The following is a 21,423-nucleotide window of genomic DNA, read 5'->3' on the forward strand; positions in this document are numbered from 1 at the left end:
CCATTATGTGGATTGACCAAGGTGCGAAGTGTGGGAGAATGGGTTGACCTCGGTGCTTCGCACCTCGGTCAATCCATTCTCCCACAAAATGGACACTTTTGAGACTTATCTCAATAACTTAAAAAAACATGAAATATTAAAAGTGAAAAACAAGAAATGATCTACAATATGAAAGAGTTTGCGTATTTGAACTATTTATACAATTGTTAACCTGAAGGTGTACCATTTTTCTTGTTTTTGTTATCTTATGAATTTGTCAAAATAAAGATTATCCAGCACCAATAGGGTTCCTTCTGCGGAGTGACGCCACCCGCGGTGGGGGGTTTGGTCATGCGTGCTCAAACTTCATAGATACCGGCTTACGGTCTATCACAGAACAAATAGTCATCATAAGTAATGCTTTCGAAATATTTCCAGCGCTGAGGTGTTCTGGACGTAACTTCCTGCTTTGCTATCGTGGGACATTTTGCTGTGTTGTAAGTGAAGTTGTTTGTGTAAGATAGAGGCGCATAGAGATCAAAATCTGTTCTGAATGACAGAATACACTTAAATGATACCTTACCGTGGATTTTAAGTGTTGAATGTTAATGTCGTGACTTATCTGAATGGGAGGTATATAAAAGGAGAATTAGGTGCTTATCATCTGTCTCTCACTTAGAAACCGGAGAGCGTGGATGGAAATTGAAAATACATCTCAACTACAAGGCAGAATAGGTTGAGCAAAACTTTTATTTTTTTTTATTTAAAAAACTGGACATAATGATTTCAAGAATACTCTTGGTTTTGGGCTTGGTGTACGTGTGTAGTGGGCAGATTCAGGATCAGACACGCGTTCCTGAAGCCAGTGGGTCTGCCGTAGTGGAGGCTGTCATCAACCTCATTCATCAATCCTGTATATTCCCTAGCGACAAGTTATATCTCCGCAGGTTGGCGTATGTTGAGTCCAAGGATGGAACAGCTAACGATACATACAGAGCGGGGTACTATGGAGGAATCTGGCAAGTAAGTCATAATTTTGAATACTTTTGGTGCATTGTACAGTACGAACCTTACAATAGTATTGATACGGGATGAAATAAATATTGCAGATAACCCATATGTTCTCGCTAAGGTTTGAACCGTTTTTCTTTTGTCCATTTTCATCATGTCCGTTCTTTTTCGGACTTTAATTGTAGTCGCCTTTGATCGGCATTGCTTACTAGGTAATTTTAACAATACTTTGCTGTATGAAACTTGTGTGATTTACTCTCCATGCAAATATCTATTCATATTGCACTTCCATCATTAAATCTACACAAGTTGCTACATGAAAATCAGAGTATATTGCATATTGTATTTTCAATTTCCTGGAAGAACACAGACCAATTTATTCTCACAGTCATATCCAAGACAGATTTTTACAGAATACAGGTATATGTATTCAAATTTTGTAACAAAAAAATAAGTATGTACTCCTTTCATAATTAGTTATGAGTTTTAAACATTTTTGTCCCTCAAGCGAACAATGCAATATCCATATTTTTCTCATGATTTTTACGTATACGCTAGATTCTCATGTTAAAATGAGAAATGTAGTTACTACCATAAAATGTTCATTTAAACTTGAAACTATATTTTTCTACATAGATCGACCGGGACCAGTTCCTCGAGACGCAAAACTCTGGGTTTTTGAACACAGCTAGGGCACTTCTTAGAAACACATTGGCAATTGATTGGTCAACCGCAAGATGGGAAGACTTGCGCAAACCTCTATACTCCGGTATGGCTGCGGCTCTATACACACTGCTCAAGGTGGGAGCCGGTACCTTTCCAAGCTCAGTAGAGGAACAAAGCTCATTCTGGATTAACACCACCAAGCACACAAACCTCGAGGCCAATAAATACTATAAGGCAGTAAACGAGTTACAGGGCGGTGAGTGAAACAAACAGCCTGTCCGGCCACCCTTAAATCTTGACATTAACTATTTCTGATTTGACGTCATTGATCCTTTATTGACATCATCAATATTTAACTCAGTCATTAACGTAAATGTCAATAGGGAAACAAATTGCAAACACATTTACTTTAATATGAATAATATATATGGTAATCCAAGTTTCTAAATTTTGGTTTTCAAATTGTAAATCATAAAACCATATTAAAACATTATTACATTTCAATATAACTAATGTATAAATACTTATGTATAATATAGTAGTCCCAAGTTTTTAAATTTTGGTTTTAAAATTGTAGATAATAAAACTATATTGCAAAAATATAACTTTTCAATATAAATAATATATTAGTAATAGGTAATAGTTTTCAATTTTCATTTTCACCTTGTTATTCATAAAACAATATGATTCAAACTAAACACGACCGATTTCTTGACAGGATGTCGTAGTACCAACGCTATCGACCTAGTATTCGTCCTGGATAGCTCCGCAAGTCTTTCTCCTACAGACTTCGACATCACAAAGCAGTTCGTCGCTGATGTTGTCGACCAGTTTGATATCGGACCCCAGAACGTTCGTGTGGGTGTGGTGAGGTACAGCACAGCCATATCAGTCTCTTTCCTGCTCAACCAGTTCAATACTAAGGATGCTGTGAAGAAGGCAGTCGATGGTATCCAGTACAGCCCAGGCGGCACCAAAACTGCTGCCGCTATCGACAAAGCTGTCAATGAAGTCTTCTCAACCCTTAATGGCGCAAGGAACGGAGCCGCCAAGGTAAAGTTTATATATTACGTTTCTGCTGATTGAACAGAGTTGAAAAATTCCAACCTACATATTATTTCTAAAATTTGCTTACATAAAAGATGCGTGTCTCACACCACTCCAACAAGGAATTTCTCTGTGACAAAACTTGACCTACAAGACTTTCGATTGGCATTGTCTCTCCTATCATTGTGGTGTCTTTCTTTTTTGACCAGCATGCCCCACCACTACGAAATACATCCATATTGCTGATTTAGAAGCTATATAATTTAGCAAATGGTAAAAGTTAATTAAGTATGTATTTTGCATGTCTTACTGTTATGGTATTGTATAGTAATATCAGGCTTTGCAATACATTTCACAATGAATCCACAGCCAATGAATAACGCTCCATGTTATATTACTCTAGTGACACATGCAAAAATATTACATGGCCAAAGTCAATGGATATCGAGTTGATTATGTGATAAAAACAGTATGCATGCACCCTTTTCCTTCCGGACAGGTCATGGTTCTGATCACTGACGGCCGATCTGAGAATACTAGTAACACACTAACTGCTGCCAAAAACGCCAGAATGAGCGGAATTACTATCTTCACACTCGGAGTCACACAAAATGTCAACAAGGTAGATATTTTCTATGTACTGTTGCTACGACAATCGCGATCATTTAAATGAATTCATTATCATTTTGTGATCTAATGTATCACCAAGGCGGGCTTTTTTTATCTTTATGTAACCTATGTAACGCTGGTCTATACAAGACGCAAAATACTTTTCTTTAGCTCGATCGGTTGAGCGTCAGAATAGTAATCTAGAGGTTCCAAGTTCGATCCCTGACTACTTGGATTATTGTTCTCTCGGTCAATATTAATAATTTTAATATGTTTTCAGACTGAATTAGATGGCATTGCCAGTGCTCCTAGCTGCACCCACTCATATATCGTCAACAGTTTTTCTGATCTCGACAGTCTAAAGACTGAACTCCAGAGTGTTTCATGTAAAGGTAAGAACATGCTGTCTCTAACACGAGTGAACTAAGCTATATACAATGGAAAAGAAGAACAGGATGGCAGGGTGTGAAATATGTCGACATTTTGAGCATGTTTTTTCTTTATCAAAATAAAATTCAGTGAAATATATGTATAGTGAATCCTGCCTTAGCGACCATCTCTGTAAAAGACCATCTCTGTAAAAAGACCATCTCTGTAAAAAGACTATATCTGTAAAAAGACCTTCTCTGTAAAAAGACCATCCGCTTCTTTCTATTGATCAGCCTCCCCTTTACTTTACAGCAGATAATATTAGTAATATAAAAATATACTACTAGTAACTAATACAGCGTCATGCATAATGTAATTGTTGGTCAATGGCTAGTTATAGTTTTCTGTACAGTAGTCATTTTACCAATGACTCGCTGAAATAGATATATGGAGACCCATCTAGTTAAGCCACATACAACTCGAGTAAGACGAACCAACAAGTACAGCAACAGAAAGCGAAAGGACTATGTATGGTTTGAACCCTTTTTTGACCCCAAATCCGTCAAATTTTCAAAACGGTTATTTTGTTAAGTACATCCCTAATTTAAATGAAATGATAGTTTTCTAATTTTGCAGATAACAAACTTTATATTATTGGAAGTGCATACATATTCTCAGTCAATATTACGCTTGTTTAAGAATGCGCTCTATAGTTTCATAGACAAAAACTGGCCAAAATTTCCACATTTTCATAATATATGCATATTTTGGATGGTAACCGTGGCAACTACAGTCTCAAAATTAGAAAACAGTAATTATAGTTGAATCGGGGACGTAGTAATATTTAAAATACAAAAAATAACAGGTTTGAAAATTTGATGGATTTGGGGACCAAAAAAGGCCCAAACCATACATAGTCGTTTCTGTTAAAGTTTCAACAAGGTTTCCGTCGTGATAGTTTCAGAATTACAGCAGGATTCATCTTACACGAAAGTAGATCGCGTTATATTGAGACCTCTTCTATATCATTGATAACTACAAAGCATTTAATAGTGTATTGATCTCAGGTATGTATTACAGACAATATCATCTGAGAGTAAACTTACTGTTACTTTAAAGGACAAAAAATACGCAAGAAATGATAAAACCTACACCTAAAATGTATTTAAAAATTCATGAAATATTATAAGTGAAAAACAAGAAATGATTTACAATATGAACAACAATGTAGTATGCGCAATTTAAACTTTCTACAAAATCAACATTGTAAATATAAATATAAATAGCTCACCTTATGTATACTCGTTCCTTGTTGTTTTTGTTGTTGTTATCTTGTGAATATGGTTATCAAATACAGATTATCTATCTATCGATAACACGCTGCGACAGAAAGCGAATGACAAGACAACAAAAGTAAAAATCATCACTGAAGCGTGAATCAATAACTTCTCTATTCTTATTTAACCGACAGCTGTTACATCTAGATCATGTGAGATGTAAGTGTATAGACTAATTTTATCGAAATACGTAAATAAACAAGTTTATGATTTTGTTGAACCTGCCTATGTTAACGCCCAAGTGAATCTAAATCATCGTTGATGTAACTGTTTACATTTTAAGGTCATCTGACCGAAGGTCAGGATGACCTATTGTCATCGTGTTTCGTCCGTCGTCGTGCGCCGTCCGCCGTCCGCCATGCGTCGTGCGTAAAACTATTTATACAAAAGTCTACTCCTCCTAAACCCTTGAGTGAATTACATCCATATTTGGTGTGAAACATCATTGGGGAAGGACAATCATATTTTATATAAATGAAATAGGTCCGACCCCTAGGGGCAGAGGGGCGGGGCCCCAAAATGGCAAATTTTCTTTATTTAAGCTTTTAAATCCTACTCCTCTTTCATCCTTGGATGGATTTCATCCATATTTGGTGTGAAACATCATTAGGGAAGGGCAATCATATTTTATATAAATGAGCTTGGTCCAACCCCTAGGGGCTGAGGGGTGGGGCCCAAAAAGGGCAAATTTTCTTAATTTTAGCTTTAAAATCCTACTCCTCCTTTATCCTTGGATGGATTTCATTCATATTTGGTGTGAAACATCATTGGGGAAGGACAATCATATCTTACATAAATGAGTCTGGTCTGACCCCTAGGGGCTGAGGGGTGGGGCCCCAAAAGGGCAAATTTTCTTAATTTTAGCTGGCCCACTTCCTGTTTTCAGGTTTCGGTCTCCGATCTCAATGAAAAATTTGTCTATAGGGGTTTTAATTGATGCCGAACAACATGCAAACATTTTCGTATAGATTTTTGGTATTCCAAGATGGCCGCTGGCCCACTTCCTGTTTTAAGGTTTCAGTCTCCGATCTCAATGAAAATTGGTCTATAGGAGTTTTAATTGATGCCGAACAACATAAAAACATTTTCGTAAAGATTTTGGTATTCCAAGATGGCCACTGGCCCACTTCCTGTTTTCAGGTTTCAGTCTCCGATCTCAATGAAAATTGGTCTATAAGGGTTTTTAATTGATTCAGAAGGGGGAACTTCAGGCGAGGACAATAATATTTTATAAAGGACCGAGCTAAGGCCCATGGGGATAGTACGGTGGAGGTCCAAAATGGGAGCTTTGCTGAAATTTGGCTTTAAAATCTTACTCCTCCTCATATTAATCCTTGAATGGGTTACAACAATATATGGATGAAGGGCTACCAAGTTTGTTCAACAAATGACATTTACCTATTTCATAAACTTACATATTCAACTAAGGAGTTCCTTGTATTGTTTATATTAATCGTTAACCAATACTTTATACTGTGACTTTGTTGTTTTGTGCCATGAGTCAGATGACCGTTAAGGCCCATGGGCCTCTTGTTATACAATGGTTTCAGTGTGATGTCCCACATGACTTTAAAACTCTAAGTAGCACTATTTGGCTCTCATATTATAGATGTACATTTCAAATCTGAAGGATTTTCCACCTCAGTATCATTCACTTCTTCAATAGCATGCGTATGACGGAGCTCTTGTACCATTATATATTCGCAAGGGAAATGTTATATGATATAAGAATGTGTTTGAATAATAAAATGAAGTTTATTTTGATCAATGTTTTATATGTTAAAATAATTAATATTAATATATGCATGCACATTTCGCAATTGACTTGCCATCATTTGTATTTACATGATAATATCACGTCATTACACTAAATACACAATGTGTTAACGTTTAAACCCGTAACCATGCTATATATATTTTCTTCCTCAGATCAAATTTCTAATGCATTATATTTAGGTCATTTGACCCGCATGGTTAGGATGACCTATATGCAATATGTTCGTCGGCGTTCGCTGCGCGTCAACTTCTCATTGAAACGACTTCTTCCCAATAACTGATAGGCTCAAGAGTACGCACATGCTTGTAGCATGCTTGGATGAAGGACTACCAAGTGTGGTCAAATTAATGACCTCGACCTTCATTCAGTGAATAGAGGTCAAAACGTCTATTTTTTTGGTAAGTGGCTTACCAAGGGACCTGATATTTGTCCTGTAGCGTTTTGGGATGAAGTTTGTTCAATTGAACGATTTTGACCTCCATCCAAGGTCACAAAGGTCAAACTGGCTTAACCTTTTAAACGACATGTTAATAAGGAACAGGTTAAGGACAAAGAGTTCTACTATATGTTGTATTGTATTAAAAGTCAAATGACAGTTAAGGCCCATTCGGCCTCTTGTTGTTTTAGTGTTTAATTAATCTAGGTTTAATTATAAATTTGAAATTTGAATGAGTTAAAAATACAGCCTCGGCCGACATGAGTGTACTGCTAAGACCAGCCAGTATATTACACTCGCATATGAAATAATGATTTATAATATATAGTAGTTTATGGAAGTTAGGTGGTCATGTTTGTATCATTAAAACAAATTGTGATATTTAGCCTTTAGAAAAAGGTAATGTCTGTGGTAGTCGATAACAAATGTTTCTGCTCGCACCAAGATCAGAAAAATAAAATCATCGGAAAAAAATATGTTACGGTAGGAGAAAAATTATGAAAATTAAATTGTTGAACGTATATCTAACAATATCAAGGGGGAATAATTATAAATATTTCATTTATAAAATGTGTTTAAGAAATTACTGTATACATAACACACAATTGTTACTCGTCAGTGGAACTTTATTTCAGAAGATGTTAACACAAAATCAGATATTTAACTGGAGGTTATCCCTAGCCAATTATGGTACCGGCATTTTCAACGCTTCTGAAAATGCAACGACGAATCATCACTTAGCATTATTGAGCTTGTATATTTGTGTATTACATAAATTACTCAATGCATGCATTAAGTGTCGATATATAGTATAGAATGATGCAATACCCTTGTACATACACTATTGAATGAAGATATTGAAAAGATTAAAGCATTTTAGCATCATGCTGAATATCAACTTACTAGATACGAATTACATACTGCAAACCAACTTTCTTCCGCGGTGAGAAAATTTCGCGATTTCCATTTCAACGCATCTTCGCGAAGATTAAAGTTTCGTGGATTTAAAATTAAATTCATTAGAATTGTGGAAGATATTAATCCGCGGTGATAAATTTTCGCGAATTTCGAGATCAAATATAAACCGCACGTGAAAGCCAGTTGCTTTACAGTAATTTGCTGAATATGTTCTGTAATTTTAGTAATTCATATCTCTCAACAAAATATTTGCAAGAGAAATATTGTATAGCGGTTAATTTTTGCGAGTGAGTTATCTTTATTATATTCATGTTGAAAATCCGCGAATTCTAAATTCAGGTGAAATATTCAGAAAACCATTAACATGCCTAAAGACAATATTATTGTAGAGATTCTATGGGATCAGTAAACCGCGAAAGTTAGTCCCCAAATATGTCTTTTATAGGAGACCGCGAAATATTGACACCGCGAATGTAAAGTGATATACAGTATGATATATGTGATATACGAATATGTGAGGATATTTAACTTATCTTTATTATGAACATTGTATTGTACTGAGACTTACGTTGATTGACAGATGTAGAACAGTTTGATGTCACAATCATCGTCCGCCATTTTGAATCCGCCAGTTCCATAAAGGTTCATACAGTTCCCGCCTTCAGCGTTGTTGGGCTCACCGCTCGCCCAGTTTACGTACGATAACGTCTGGCCGGTTTTAGCCCACTTCCAAACGTTTTCTACCTCCAAGTCTGTCCCATCGATCCAATAACGGACGTGACTTGCATATAGATGATAGAAATAGTACATAATTAATGTAAAGAGAAAGGAGAACATAATACCAGAACATAGTTCGAACTCAGGACCTCCAGACACTAGCCCGATATTCAAATTAGTCACTGTAGATCGATCTGATCCAGAACCGCTACAATAAATTATTACATATTTCAAGGTCATTTCACAGGTGTATACTAGAACCTCTCTTAAAAATAGTGTATAAACAAAATGTATTAAAATAATATTTAACAAGAAATAAGATAGACCGTTTCATATGTTGTATAATAAAGGTAAATAAATAAGGATAGGCAGTTCGCAAATGTTTTAATGTGATCTAGATAGGAATGGGAGAAATGCCGCCAATTTTAACGGATGTCAGTGGGCCTCGTGATATATCCAAACATCTATGTCTATAATTTATTCCTCTTTTATAAAACATCCTTGTCGAATGTAAAGTATTTATATGCATCTGCAAAGTTTAAGTCATTTTCTTGATAAAAACAACCGCATATCTTCACAAACATTGACAAAAGTGAGAATATGTTGAATAGTATAAGTCAACTCTTTAACCTTTGCAGTGGGAAAGTGATAATATCAATGTGGTTCCTTGGTACAAATGTCCATTACCTATCATCTCATGTTATAGGGGTGACAAAGCTAAACAGAAAAAAAAACAATTCTGGTATATCCGCCGAATCGTAGTACATACTTACCATGTCTGTGGATGTGGTAGAGCTCGGAGATCAGGAAATTTTGCTCGTCGTCCGAGGTGATCACAGCCAAATCAGAATGGAGGGCTAAACAAGTGGCCTGAAACACGTACAAAGCATGCATCATGACATCATCGATACTCCAGGGGTTCCTATCACTTATCTCTACACCCCTGGACTATCTTATAGTAAAACTGAAGGCAGCTCAGGGAAACAAATCTGATCCAAATAAAGGTCTGCAAGAATTTTCTTTGAAGACTACAGAGAAAGCGAAGCCTCACACACGGCTCTGCTGATGTACCTCAAAGGCCTAAATTACCTGTTCTGTTTTGTTGCCTCCAGTTTAACTTTGAGATAATCCAGGGGTGTAGAGATCGTATATGATCGGAACCCATGGAGTATTGAGGGTGGTATAATGATTATAAAACATCAATACTTTCTTTAGAGAACTGATATATTAGTAACAGAGGTAGATTTTTATAAATTGTATTTTAATATCATTAAAGTTGTATAGTCTATGACTTGCTGTGTTTTTGTCATAGAAAAAAACATTAATAGTGTTCTACATATTTTTCTTCGCCACTCTAAGTTTTGAACTTTCTACATTTACCGACGTTTGTAAATTTCGTATTCGCAAAGTTATTAAATAATTATATTTAAATGTTGAATTTAAAATTGAAAATAGCTCGGAAGTCTCCGAACTACTCCTATCTATTCTGATCTGTACGAGTATTGCCGATGTTGGTTACGCACGTGATACGACTCGGGATGTTCCGCTCTGGATACGGGCATCTCTGATGTTGGTCACGTGATATTAACTCAGTTATGTACTGTAAAACAACTGATTTTCGCGGTGACTTGATATCACTTTTTCGTGCCTACCAACATTTTGGCGGATATTTCTTTTCGCGATTGGAAGTCATAAGATTATACCTTACTTATATGTCTCGTACTTTTTCATGGCGATTTAGTTTCGCGAAATGTATTCGCATAGTACGTAACCATGGTAATGAAACAACAATGAGTGGTACTTACATATGCCTCCCCCCATGTTGATCTTCCATGTGAAAATAAATAGCAGTTTTCCTCAAATGTCGCCCAGCCGTTTCTGCATGATGCAAAACTTGCAAAATTATGTTTAATGCTTTAAAATAGATCCCGAATGACAAAGAATTCAGTTTTTGTAAATCTTTAATGATGTCATTTCTTTTACTTTATATACAGTATGTAATTTGTTTAAACTTTTTTCTCTGCTGATGAAACAACTTCCTCGATAATGCAGGGGTTACTATTTCTGCCGTTGTATAAACCTCTGCATAATGCCATAGCAAACTTGTGTTTGACATCAAATGAGGACGTAGTTTGGTCCTTTGATCTACAGAAACAGATTCGAAAAGCGGTATACTGATGTTGACTGTGTGGCTTTGTATTTGGGATCTCTTCTGAACCTTCAAAGGGAAATAGCTGCAGGCATGTAATTGTAAGTTTTGTTTTCCCCTAAACTGCCATCAGTTTTACTATAAGATAGTACATGGGTATATATAGCGACAGGGCACTGAAAGTAACCCCTGGAATATAGAGGATGATGCAAGAATAGTAACATCAGTTAGTATTAGATTTGTGAAGTAAATTGTAAAAAAGTTATATGAGTGTTTTTTTAATTGTCCTAGTAACATACTCACATGCTGGTAGAAATACCGCGAACGTTGCCAAGAAAAGACAATTCCTAAAATCCATTGTGTGACCTACCTGACAAGACAATGATATAACCCGAGATAGCGAGTTCTTGTTGACGTCACGGAATGGTCTATTTGTGTTAGTCTTGTTACACAAATATAGGTATTAGGCCAGACGCTTTCCGAAAGATACAAAAAATTAAAATTCATTGATATTAAAGCTTCTAAATCAGTCAAAAATATATATTTGTGGTTTATACATCATTATTCCAAATCTCATTTATTGGAAAGATGTAACGTTATGTCTGGTCATTTATCTTATTAATAAAAGTTCCAAATTTGAAAATACGGTACTGATAACCTATGTTTAAACACGTGAAGGTTGGTTACAATTCGAATGCGGTACAGTAGATAAGGAGAGTGTCGATGTTTATGTGTGTTCATTAGTTCCTGTAATCCAAATTCTACTTTACCCAATTATAATACTAGTATTATGCGATTGTTTTTGATGTAATGGTTCATAAACTTTCTTTTCATTTGATTCCATTGAGAAAGTATGTTGTTGTAGTTTCAATTAGGCGGAGTAAAGGGAAAATGTAAATATTGTTACATATATTTATTAATATAAATTCTATTTCCTAGCAATTATTATGTGCGGTTGATATTAGCACAAAACTTATTATACGATTAATATCAGTAGAAAGTCTTCCCTGAACTACATAAAATTACAAAAGGAAACTTTTGGTAAAATTGTAAACAATCATATTTATTCGCAAAAGCAAAAGATTCGCAAAAGAAGATCATCAGCCAATCACCAGTCCCGCACTGTTGAGAAAAAGACAACATAATAGTTAATTTAAAGATATTGATATAATAAATATTTAATATATTTTTTTGTGATACAAGAATATTTACTTACGTCACATACTATGAAACAAAGACATTATAACCACTGTAGTGTTATTATGATGTTAAATTGTCATTTTTTTAAAAATGGATAAACGTACTTTACATGTAATATAATTAAAGTGGATAATCAAATCCCTATGGATTATATTTTTTTCATATAAAAAAGTGTTTTATTCCATTTTACTGATATTGTGAGAATATTCGTTAATCATTAAACGATTCAGTCTAGTATTCGATAGTATTTCTAAAAGTGTTTATAATTTTATTTTTGCTTTCAGCTTAAAATAAAGTAAAAGGTTCATAGATTTAATACATCTTACTTTTCTTGGCAGATATAGTATAGATGCTTTTCACAGCTGTCGTCTGCCATTTTAAATCCGCCATCTTGGTACAGATTCATGCAGTCACCACTCTGCGCGTTGTTTGGCTCGCCATCAGCCCAGTTGATGTAGGTCAGTTTATCCCCAGTAAGAGCCCACCTCCAAATATTTTCTACTTCCAAATCGGTTCCATCAATCCAATAGCGTGTGTGATCGTGATCTGCGCAAAATAAGTGTTCATCAGCTGTGTTTTTCTATAGTATATTGCATAACATATGCAGCGAATGCTGATTACGACTATTACTATCATAATACCATATCTTTTTAAATGACTTTGTTCCTTGTTTGGTGTGAAGCTAGATTTTATATAGACATCATTATGCAACACACCTCTGATACCCCATGAGTTACTTTCACTGTCGCTGTATCCACCCCTTGACTATTTCATGGCAAAATTGAAGGCAGTTCAGGAAAAGAACTGACCAATCACAGGTAGAAACCAGAAAATATACAATATACCGTTATTCGATCCGTTTGATGTACATCAAAGGCTAAAATTAACTGGTCATCCGTTGCCGCAGACAAAACCGTCAGTTTTTCTATGATAGAGTCCGGGGATGGCTATAGCGATAGCGATAGTAACCCCTCGAGTACCGATGATGTATGCATAGGTAGTCTGTTATTTATCGAAAAATATATATTCCGATTTGACATGAAAACATATTATTATCCATGGTAACTGAGACATTATTTCGGTAGTACTAATCGTATCTGAACGAAAAAATATTTTCACATTGAAAAATGTAGCTAAACCCTCGTTAACTCGGATCAATCGGCCATGATGGCACTTCGAACTATCCGTGAATTCGCGTTTAGTACACTTGAATATTGAACCACAATAATGACCATCGACTGATACGTAATTGTTCCATTGGCTTCCAATTATGGGTGAATCAAAACATCATCATTGGGTACTGTAAACTAATTTATTTCCGCGTGCGATATATTGTCGTGTATTTCGCAGCGATAAGAATATTTCGCGTTCGCTTTATTTTGCGTATACCGCGGCGACAGGAAATCGCGAAAATAAACCGCATTGAAATTGTATCAAACGCAAGCTAAGTGTAATCACAAGAATAAAGATCGCAAAATTAGATCGTCGTATATAAGCCCGACGATGGTATAAGCCGTGCGGCAGAAAAACGCGAAATTTAGTCGCCGCGAAACTTAGTTGGTTTGCAGTATTACAATCTATATACAGTGGTGATTTGATCATTTATAATATAAGGATACTGTACCGTCATTTAGTTGCTTTAAATGGTTGATTAGAAATGTATGCTCTTCGCTCGACGTAACCATCGCCAGATGTGATTGCAGTGCCAAACATGTCGCCTGTAAGGTAGAATAATATACATCTAGTTCTTATTGAAAACGAGGGCTTCTGAATATGGCTCGTTATCCCATAAAACAAATCCCGAGTTATCAATCTTTCTGGATAATGCATTTATTTGGGTCATTCCGGTAAAGTATGTCCATTTTTTTCGCTTTCATGGTAAGTAGAGAGTCCTTCACTTAAAAAAATAAAGTTAACATTGACGCACCGACTTCATTTAAAGTCGACATTGACGCGCCGACTTCATCTAAAGTCGACATTGACGCGTCGACTTCATTTAAAGTCAATATTGACGCGTTTGTACCGACTTCATATAAAGAGCAGTAATCATTTAACGTAAAAATGTTTAAAAGTGTAGTTTACTAAGGGATCATAGTACACAATGGTGATAAATCAAATGTTAAAAAAATAGTCGCTATCTTTTTGCGATAAGAACCACAAACCGAAGCTTCACCCCACGTGGACTCTCCATGAGAGAAATAGTAGCAGGTGTCTTCATTCGCAACCCATCCATTTCTGCATGCATGGCCTTAAAAGGAAATATATCAATACTTGAACAGTATGATAATTGAGATGTTTTAGATGTTTTATTATAACCAATTACAGGTCAAATATATATATATGTGTGTAAAATAGGTATATGTAAAAATCATAAAAACAGCAAACATTTTCTACGTCATGCATGAAAATGTACCTAAAACACTTCAAACTTTTAATCGAGTCAAAATTGCTATCGATGATCCATTCGTAAGAATTTATTCATTAAGTAGCAGAAGATTATCAATATGAAGTAATGTTTACATCGGAAAGAAAATACCTTCAAATACAATTAAAGCCTGAAAGCATGACAACACATTTCTAATGCAAGGATTCTTGCCACCATCGCATATAGTTTAGATTCTCACAAAGAGAAGAAATCACGTATTATCGAATATGCAGTACCTTCTTTGACCCATGCTGCAATCAAAAATATTATTAATATGCGGGCGTCCATCTTCTACAAGTGTTCCTATTCTGGCCAACCTATAGATCAGATAACGCTTCATTCCAAAAAAGAGGTCCGAAAAGGGGAAACGCAATGCTTATTTCAGTGTATTTTAAGTAATTGTAGCTCCGAAATAATAATAAAGAAATATTTATTATATTTGACAAGGAGAGAACCATTTGAAGTGTTTTAAGGAGAATAGCCGGTCTTCTATAGTTGTCTTGTGGTTGTCACATTTTTTTATCATGAATACATTTTACGATTACGATTTTAATGTTTCTGTGATTTTTTTATCAGGTATTTTAAAATTCTTAAATCAAATCCAGTGTATCTTCATTTATATACATTTTTTATTTTAGAATTGTTGTGGCATTCCAATGCAGCATTAACACATAAACATCTGAAATTTGATCACATGTCAGATTTTCTTTTTAATATGCAGTTAAAGCTTAATATATGAACTGTTGGATACATTCATCATGATTTAAGCATTTGACATCCCAAAGTTATATGTAAAGTATTCCAATCTGGAATGATCCGAATTTTCTATCCGAAATGGTGAGTCGACAATTGTGAGATACGTAGAGATAACAAGTTCTTACCTTCGGTACAATCTTTATCGTTGTTCAACATGTTGGCAGGGACCACCATATTGCTCGCCTTAATTCAGGTTTACACGTGTATGTATTTTGTGGTATAATGGAATAAATTTTGCGATGCATGTAGTTAACATTTCCTTCAAAAAGGATACTTTTATGAAATTTTATTTACTGAATATCTTAAAAGTAAGCACCATTGGATTTACACCGTTCGTTTTCTATCAGTATTTGAATTTTGTATTCTTCTGTGTGCAACACACTTATATATTTTATTCAATAACATGTATGCTCATATGTTTATAATTTTGTACATCACCATAAATCATTCCGATATTACAAGTTCACCATCACTGTAATTCAGTCCACCTCTAGACTATATCATAGAGCAAAACTGAAGGCTATGTCTGCGACAACAGGAAGTTTGGTTATTTGATGTACAGTATAGCTTGTCAAATCCGACCCTTTTCGAATCCTTATTCCCGAGTATTCTTAAGTAAATTTTATGACATCTACCTTCTTAATCAAAACATGTATAATCCGGAAATTTACACTCTACATAAAACATCGAATTATGATACTCTGTACGCCTTCACTTTTACTATGCGATAGTCTATGAGTGGATACAACGTCAGTGACAATAACCCACGATTATCGAGGATGTCAAAATTTAACCTCCATGTGTCATAACTCACAAGAAATGTTTTCAGGTCTAGGTGCTAAAACTACAGTCGCTACTTCACAAGGAAACTGTAGCCATGGATGGGTGAATTTTAAGGACTCTTGCTATATGTTTTCACACACTGTGTTATCATGGCCGGATGCTGAGGTGAGTTTAAACTCTATTATTATACAACAGCTACTAATTATATTCATCTTATATTCTGACGCTTCACTCCACAATCGTGTTACTAATTATATTTATCTTATATTCTGACGCTTCACTCCACAATCGTGTTACTAATTATATTTATCTTATATTCTGACGCTAATTATATTTATCTTATATTCTGACGCTTCACTCCACAATCGTGTTACTAATTATATTTATCTTATATTCTGACGCTTCACTCCACAATCGTGTTACTAATTATATTTATCTTATATTCTGACGCTTCACTCCACAATCGTGTTACTAATTATATTTATCTTATATTCTGACGCTTCACTCCACAATCGCATTACTAATCATATTTATCTTTTATTCTGACGTTTCACTCCACAATCGTACTAAAATGGAAAGAGACGAAAGTGTTTAGTTAAACTCATCCATTTACATACTATTTTTTCCTATTGTCAAAGTAGGACCATTTTGGTAAATGAGTAATATTTTATTTTGTTTCATTAAATGACCATTTCAATATTTAGCATTATTGTTTATCATATATTTTTGAAGCATAGCTTTAGTTAAGAAATTATCAAATAATTAAAGTGAAATTTAAACTTAATTGAATCACTATACCTTCGCAAAACACTTAGTTAGCGTTATGAGGAGTCTATCAAATATCTCAACACAACATTGTGATTAGAGTGGTTTGGTTTAAAATCCTAAACCCAAACATCAACTCAAGTGGTTAGATTTTAACCTCCCCAGTTTACGAAGCGCTGTGTGTTGTGATAGCTTCACTGTTAAAGGAGTATGGTATTTTTGTTGCTTTTATCCTTATAGTATCGTGATAAAAAGAACAAATACAAACGCATAAAGAGATCAACAAAATAAATAATTTTACATAGACCACGGTGTTAAATTTTGTTAAAGTTTTGTAATGTATTATGAAAACAGCAGAATATTAATTAGCTATTGTGTCATATAATAAAGTCTAGGTTCTCATATAAACATGAGTTTGAAAGAAAGATTGGGTCCTTCAACTCATTAAACTTTAACCACGGTAGCCATTTTGAAATACGGCGCATTTTGCATTAAAGTTGCTCCACCGCCGACAGAGCATAAATGATATTCATTTTTGAACAATAATTGGTGTTAAATCATGTATATATATGTCTAATTAACACAAGAAATAATACAAAATACTTTATTTCGTCTTTTGTGCATGCGCAATCAGTACTTCATTCCATATAAGATATAGTGCCACGGATTTTTTTCGGGATGCAATTAGTTATTTTTAATGTTTTTAACTTAACACAAAATTTGAAGCTCAAACTTTTCAATGGTTGTAATTGTGTAAAGTAAGTAACTTTTGTAACTGAAGAAAAATACTAAATCATATGCTACTGTTTTTATAGAGAAAAAACAACATTTGTCAGCGGTGGAGCATTTTTAAAGTTCTGAAATTCTAATGTTTTTACATATTCCTTATCAAAACTGATATTTTAAATTTAGATTTAAATCGGAATTTCCAAGTTCATATCATTATTATCTAGGAATAAGTACCAGTCAGAAAACATTTTTACTTTTGAAATTAATTTTAATTAAAGACCCACAACCTTTCTGAAACGGCTATTTTAAAAATTGGACCTCTAATTTTGCATAGAGTCTCATAAGTTATTAACTTACCGTTAATACTACACTTATCACCATCTTCTGAACAAATCAATTAAAATAGATAACATGTTAATTTTCATAACGCAGTTTCCCGGCGTCGTCCTTAATACCGCCCGGAAGTTCATTATCACTGCGTCAGACGGTAAAACAGCGAAATGTATCTTCACAGTTATCATATATTACGCAGGATTTCTTGCATATGTTTGGTGTTGTTACCTCATCTTAGGCTATTTATATATATTTTCTTTTGTTATTATAATTTTTAAGAATTCTTTAAATTTTGCTCCGGAAAGGTAGTGGGCCTTTAACCGTCCAATCAGTGGCAGGGTAACAATTCTATCCTGGGCTCAATCTTCTATACACAGAAGCTATTTCGAAGGTCTATTTTTTCTTTGTTTGGTTGTTTCCTATAGTGAACGAAACGACTAGTATGAAATATAGAATATTTAGCAAAAATAGTCTTATACAAATTAGGTGTTTGTAATACATATAACACATTTCTTAGGAAGCTTGTAAAATTATCCATGGAACCATGGTAACAGTCCACACAGCCGAAGAACAGATGTTTCTTAAGTCATATCTCAATCGGAAACATGCGAAAGGTAGGTTGAATATATCATCTTAATAGAAGGGCAATATGCGAAATCATTCCTTGCATTCATGCGCTCAATATAAATCGGAAGTTGTGCAATGCTATGGAGTTTTGTCTTACCATAAGATAGACCCTTACATCAAGTGCGTAATATAGTAACGGAGAATGCATTAAATGATAATTAAGGCCAACCGTAACTAGTACGTATCGCACCATGTCACTTAGATGTACTTACTAACCAAGTAATAGTTAGACTTTATTAAATCGATTTCGGTTTGGTATGCGACACACTAGTCCGCGAAATATACCTATATTATTTGGCTTTTTAATTAGGTTTTTGGCTTATATTTATTATATTTATTAGGCAAAGAAAAAGACAAAAATACTAAAGAAAGCTTATAAGGGAAAAAAAGTTAAAAAAAAAAAAAAAAAAAAAAACCACCTAATAATATTGGCAGGTTTAGCGGACTATCGACACACTGTCTCAACTACTGTATAACGCAAACTTCTAAAGAATGAAAATTAATGCCTTACATATAAAATTGAATAATGTAAAAATGGCATCCATCTCCCTCGTCAGATTACCCGGCCTATGCTTACTGGATCGGCGGTAATGATCTTGAGGTAGAAAACGAGTGGCAGTGGTCAGTCATTGGTCAGCCGGTCAACTACACCGACTGGGGTCCGGCCGAACCGTCCAGCCGTGCTGGTGAGGATTGCCTAGTGCTCTGGGGTCCATTCAAGTTTCAATGGGGCGACTACCACTGTAATGTACCAAGAAATTTCGTCTGTCAGCGACGGTAATGGCATCTATTATGTATAACCGGTGATTTTCGCAGGTCCAAATTCTCGCGGTTTGAACAAAAAACGATGCACTTTAATTTTAGCAGTTATAATTTTTTCGCGATCTTGTATTAAGGACATCTATGATTCATCCATGTCTCAATATTTCGCGGATCGAATTTTTTCCCGATATAGCAATGACCTAAGATAATCGCGAAGAATTCAACCTAGCAAAAATAGCCGGCAATACGATACTCCATAACAGTTTTATAAAAATATCACTTTTCAACTTGTTAAACAGCTCTTTCATTAAAGATGCTCCACCGCCGACATAGCATAAATGATATTATCATTTGATCAATAATTGGTGTTTACTCGTGTATATATGTGTCTAATTAACACAAAAATTAATATAAAATAATTTATTTTGCCTTTTGTGCATGCGCAATCAGTACTTTATTCCATATATGATATAGTGACACGGATTTTTTTTGGGGATGTAATTAATTATTTTTCATATTTTTAACTTGAAGCAAAATTAGAAGCTTCAACTTTTCAATGGTGGTAATGGAGTAAAGTAAGTAACTTTTGTAACTGAAGAAATATACTAAATCGTCTGCTCATGTTTTTAATAGTGAAAAAATGCCATTTTTCAGCGGTGGAGCATCTTTAAGTGAAGGTAAATGTAAATTGTTATCAAATGTATACTTTATTAATATTTCCTATTGCTTCCTAACGCTTTCCATTCCCGATGAACATTACCAATGTATACATATTCTCCAAATCCCATTGTATTTATTAAGACCATAAAATATGTTTAAAGTCAAAGTCATACATATTCTCCACGTCAATGCGTTTACGAGTATGAAAAAGATGTTATTGTCGTGAACTTTAAGTGGTCTCGAACAATTCTGAAAACCCACGTATTTCATAATGATCTTTTTTTCCAGAATGTCAACCACTCCAACGGCAAACCCTAGTTGGATTATATTTGGGTGATTTTTTTTGTAACACTGTCGAAACGAAAAAAGAGAATAAAAAAACATCATTAGGACCATTAATTGGCGTTTTATTTTATGTGTGTTTTAATAAGTTACATACAACAATTAAGAAACAAGAAAATTGAAATGCATCTTCAACGACACCAAGAGCCAATTGGGAATCATATTATACAATTAATGCCCCCTTGATGGGATGAAATGACGATTTGTCACCCGAAAGTCATTATGCTATGTCCGAGTGCGACACGTAACACAACGTAAAGTAACTATATCGTTTCAGCGCTAAAATTTGTAAAACGCTAGTTTCGGTTTTAAACCACCGAATTGTTCTTATATAATAATTTAAAGTTTAACAATTTATTTGTTTTTATTTTTTCTATTTTTTGCACTTGCGCTTAAATTTGACTGCGCTTTAAAACGTTCACAATAAAATAAATCTCTGTGAAAGATGGGAGTCACCATGGGGACATATTACAGAGATGTCATCTACTTTCCAGCAAGTAATAATCAAACAATATCAGTACCGAGTTCAAGGCCGCCCTAGGTGCATTTAATCTACACCTTAACTGTCACGAGATGAATATCACTGGTATTCATCAAGAAACAAAGAATAGTCTATTTATTACCCTTCGCTTTTTCGCTTCCTTTACAGATAACCATCACTACTAATTCCGCCAAAGGTTATTCCGCCATTGTATTGTAGAAAGTTACTGCCCTTGCGATTATTGCGTCATGTTTTGGTATAGCATCATATTTCATCACAAAAATATGACGTCATTTTTGTGCACAAGAAAATAACGTAACAATCAACATGATATTTTCACTGTCAATGCTGCATTCCATTTGGTCAAATGCGAGTGATTTATCAAAATTGATATATATTCACTGGAGTGAAGTATGTCGGTTTTATGTTCACCGTAAAACCTTCTATTTCATTGCGAAAGATGTAATAAAAGTTATTTATCCAACATCCTGTCAATTTATACAATGACCCGAGAGTTGAATAACACGACGCATTGTGGTAGAAAA

At 34.6% G+C, this 21,423-nt stretch overlaps 3 protein-coding genes across 3 annotated transcripts; 1 reads left to right on the forward strand and 2 right to left on the reverse strand.

Annotated features, from left to right (window-relative positions):
• Window positions 1-450: 450 nt before the first annotated feature.
• On the forward strand, window positions 451-20,454 carry LOC138321854 (collagen alpha-1(XII) chain-like). The gene is made up of 9 exons (XM_069265853.1): window positions 451-1,002; window positions 1,627-1,912; window positions 2,375-2,709; window positions 3,203-3,325; window positions 3,593-3,704; window positions 16,226-16,344; window positions 18,524-18,620; window positions 19,191-19,410; window positions 20,344-20,454. Exons 1-9 carry the CDS (start codon window positions 760-762, stop codon window positions 20,390-20,392), a joined length of 1,584 nt encoding a protein of 527 aa, XP_069121954.1. The 5' UTR covers window positions 451-759; the 3' UTR covers window positions 20,393-20,454.
• Window positions 7,837-11,906, reverse strand: LOC138322538 (perlucin-like protein). The gene is made up of 5 exons (XM_069266554.1): window positions 11,317-11,906; window positions 10,672-10,758; window positions 9,640-9,736; window positions 8,718-8,937; window positions 7,837-7,942 (listed from the first exon to the last, which is right to left on the reverse strand). Exons 1-5 carry the CDS (start codon window positions 11,371-11,373, stop codon window positions 7,909-7,911), a joined length of 495 nt encoding a protein of 164 aa, XP_069122655.1. The 5' UTR covers window positions 11,374-11,906; the 3' UTR covers window positions 7,837-7,908.
• Window positions 12,060-14,975, reverse strand: LOC138322539 (perlucin-like). The gene is made up of 5 exons (XM_069266555.1): window positions 14,877-14,975; window positions 14,378-14,463; window positions 13,840-13,933; window positions 12,542-12,761; window positions 12,060-12,137 (listed from the first exon to the last, which is right to left on the reverse strand). Exons 1-5 carry the CDS (start codon window positions 14,926-14,928, stop codon window positions 12,116-12,118), a joined length of 474 nt encoding a protein of 157 aa, XP_069122656.1. The 5' UTR covers window positions 14,929-14,975; the 3' UTR covers window positions 12,060-12,115.
• Window positions 20,455-21,423: the final 969 nt, after the last annotated feature.

The sequence above is a fragment of the Argopecten irradians genome, chromosome 4 (assembly GCF_041381155.1).
Source record: "Argopecten irradians isolate NY chromosome 4, Ai_NY, whole genome shotgun sequence".
Classification (NCBI taxonomy): Eukaryota; Metazoa; Mollusca; class Bivalvia; order Pectinida; family Pectinidae; genus Argopecten; species Argopecten irradians.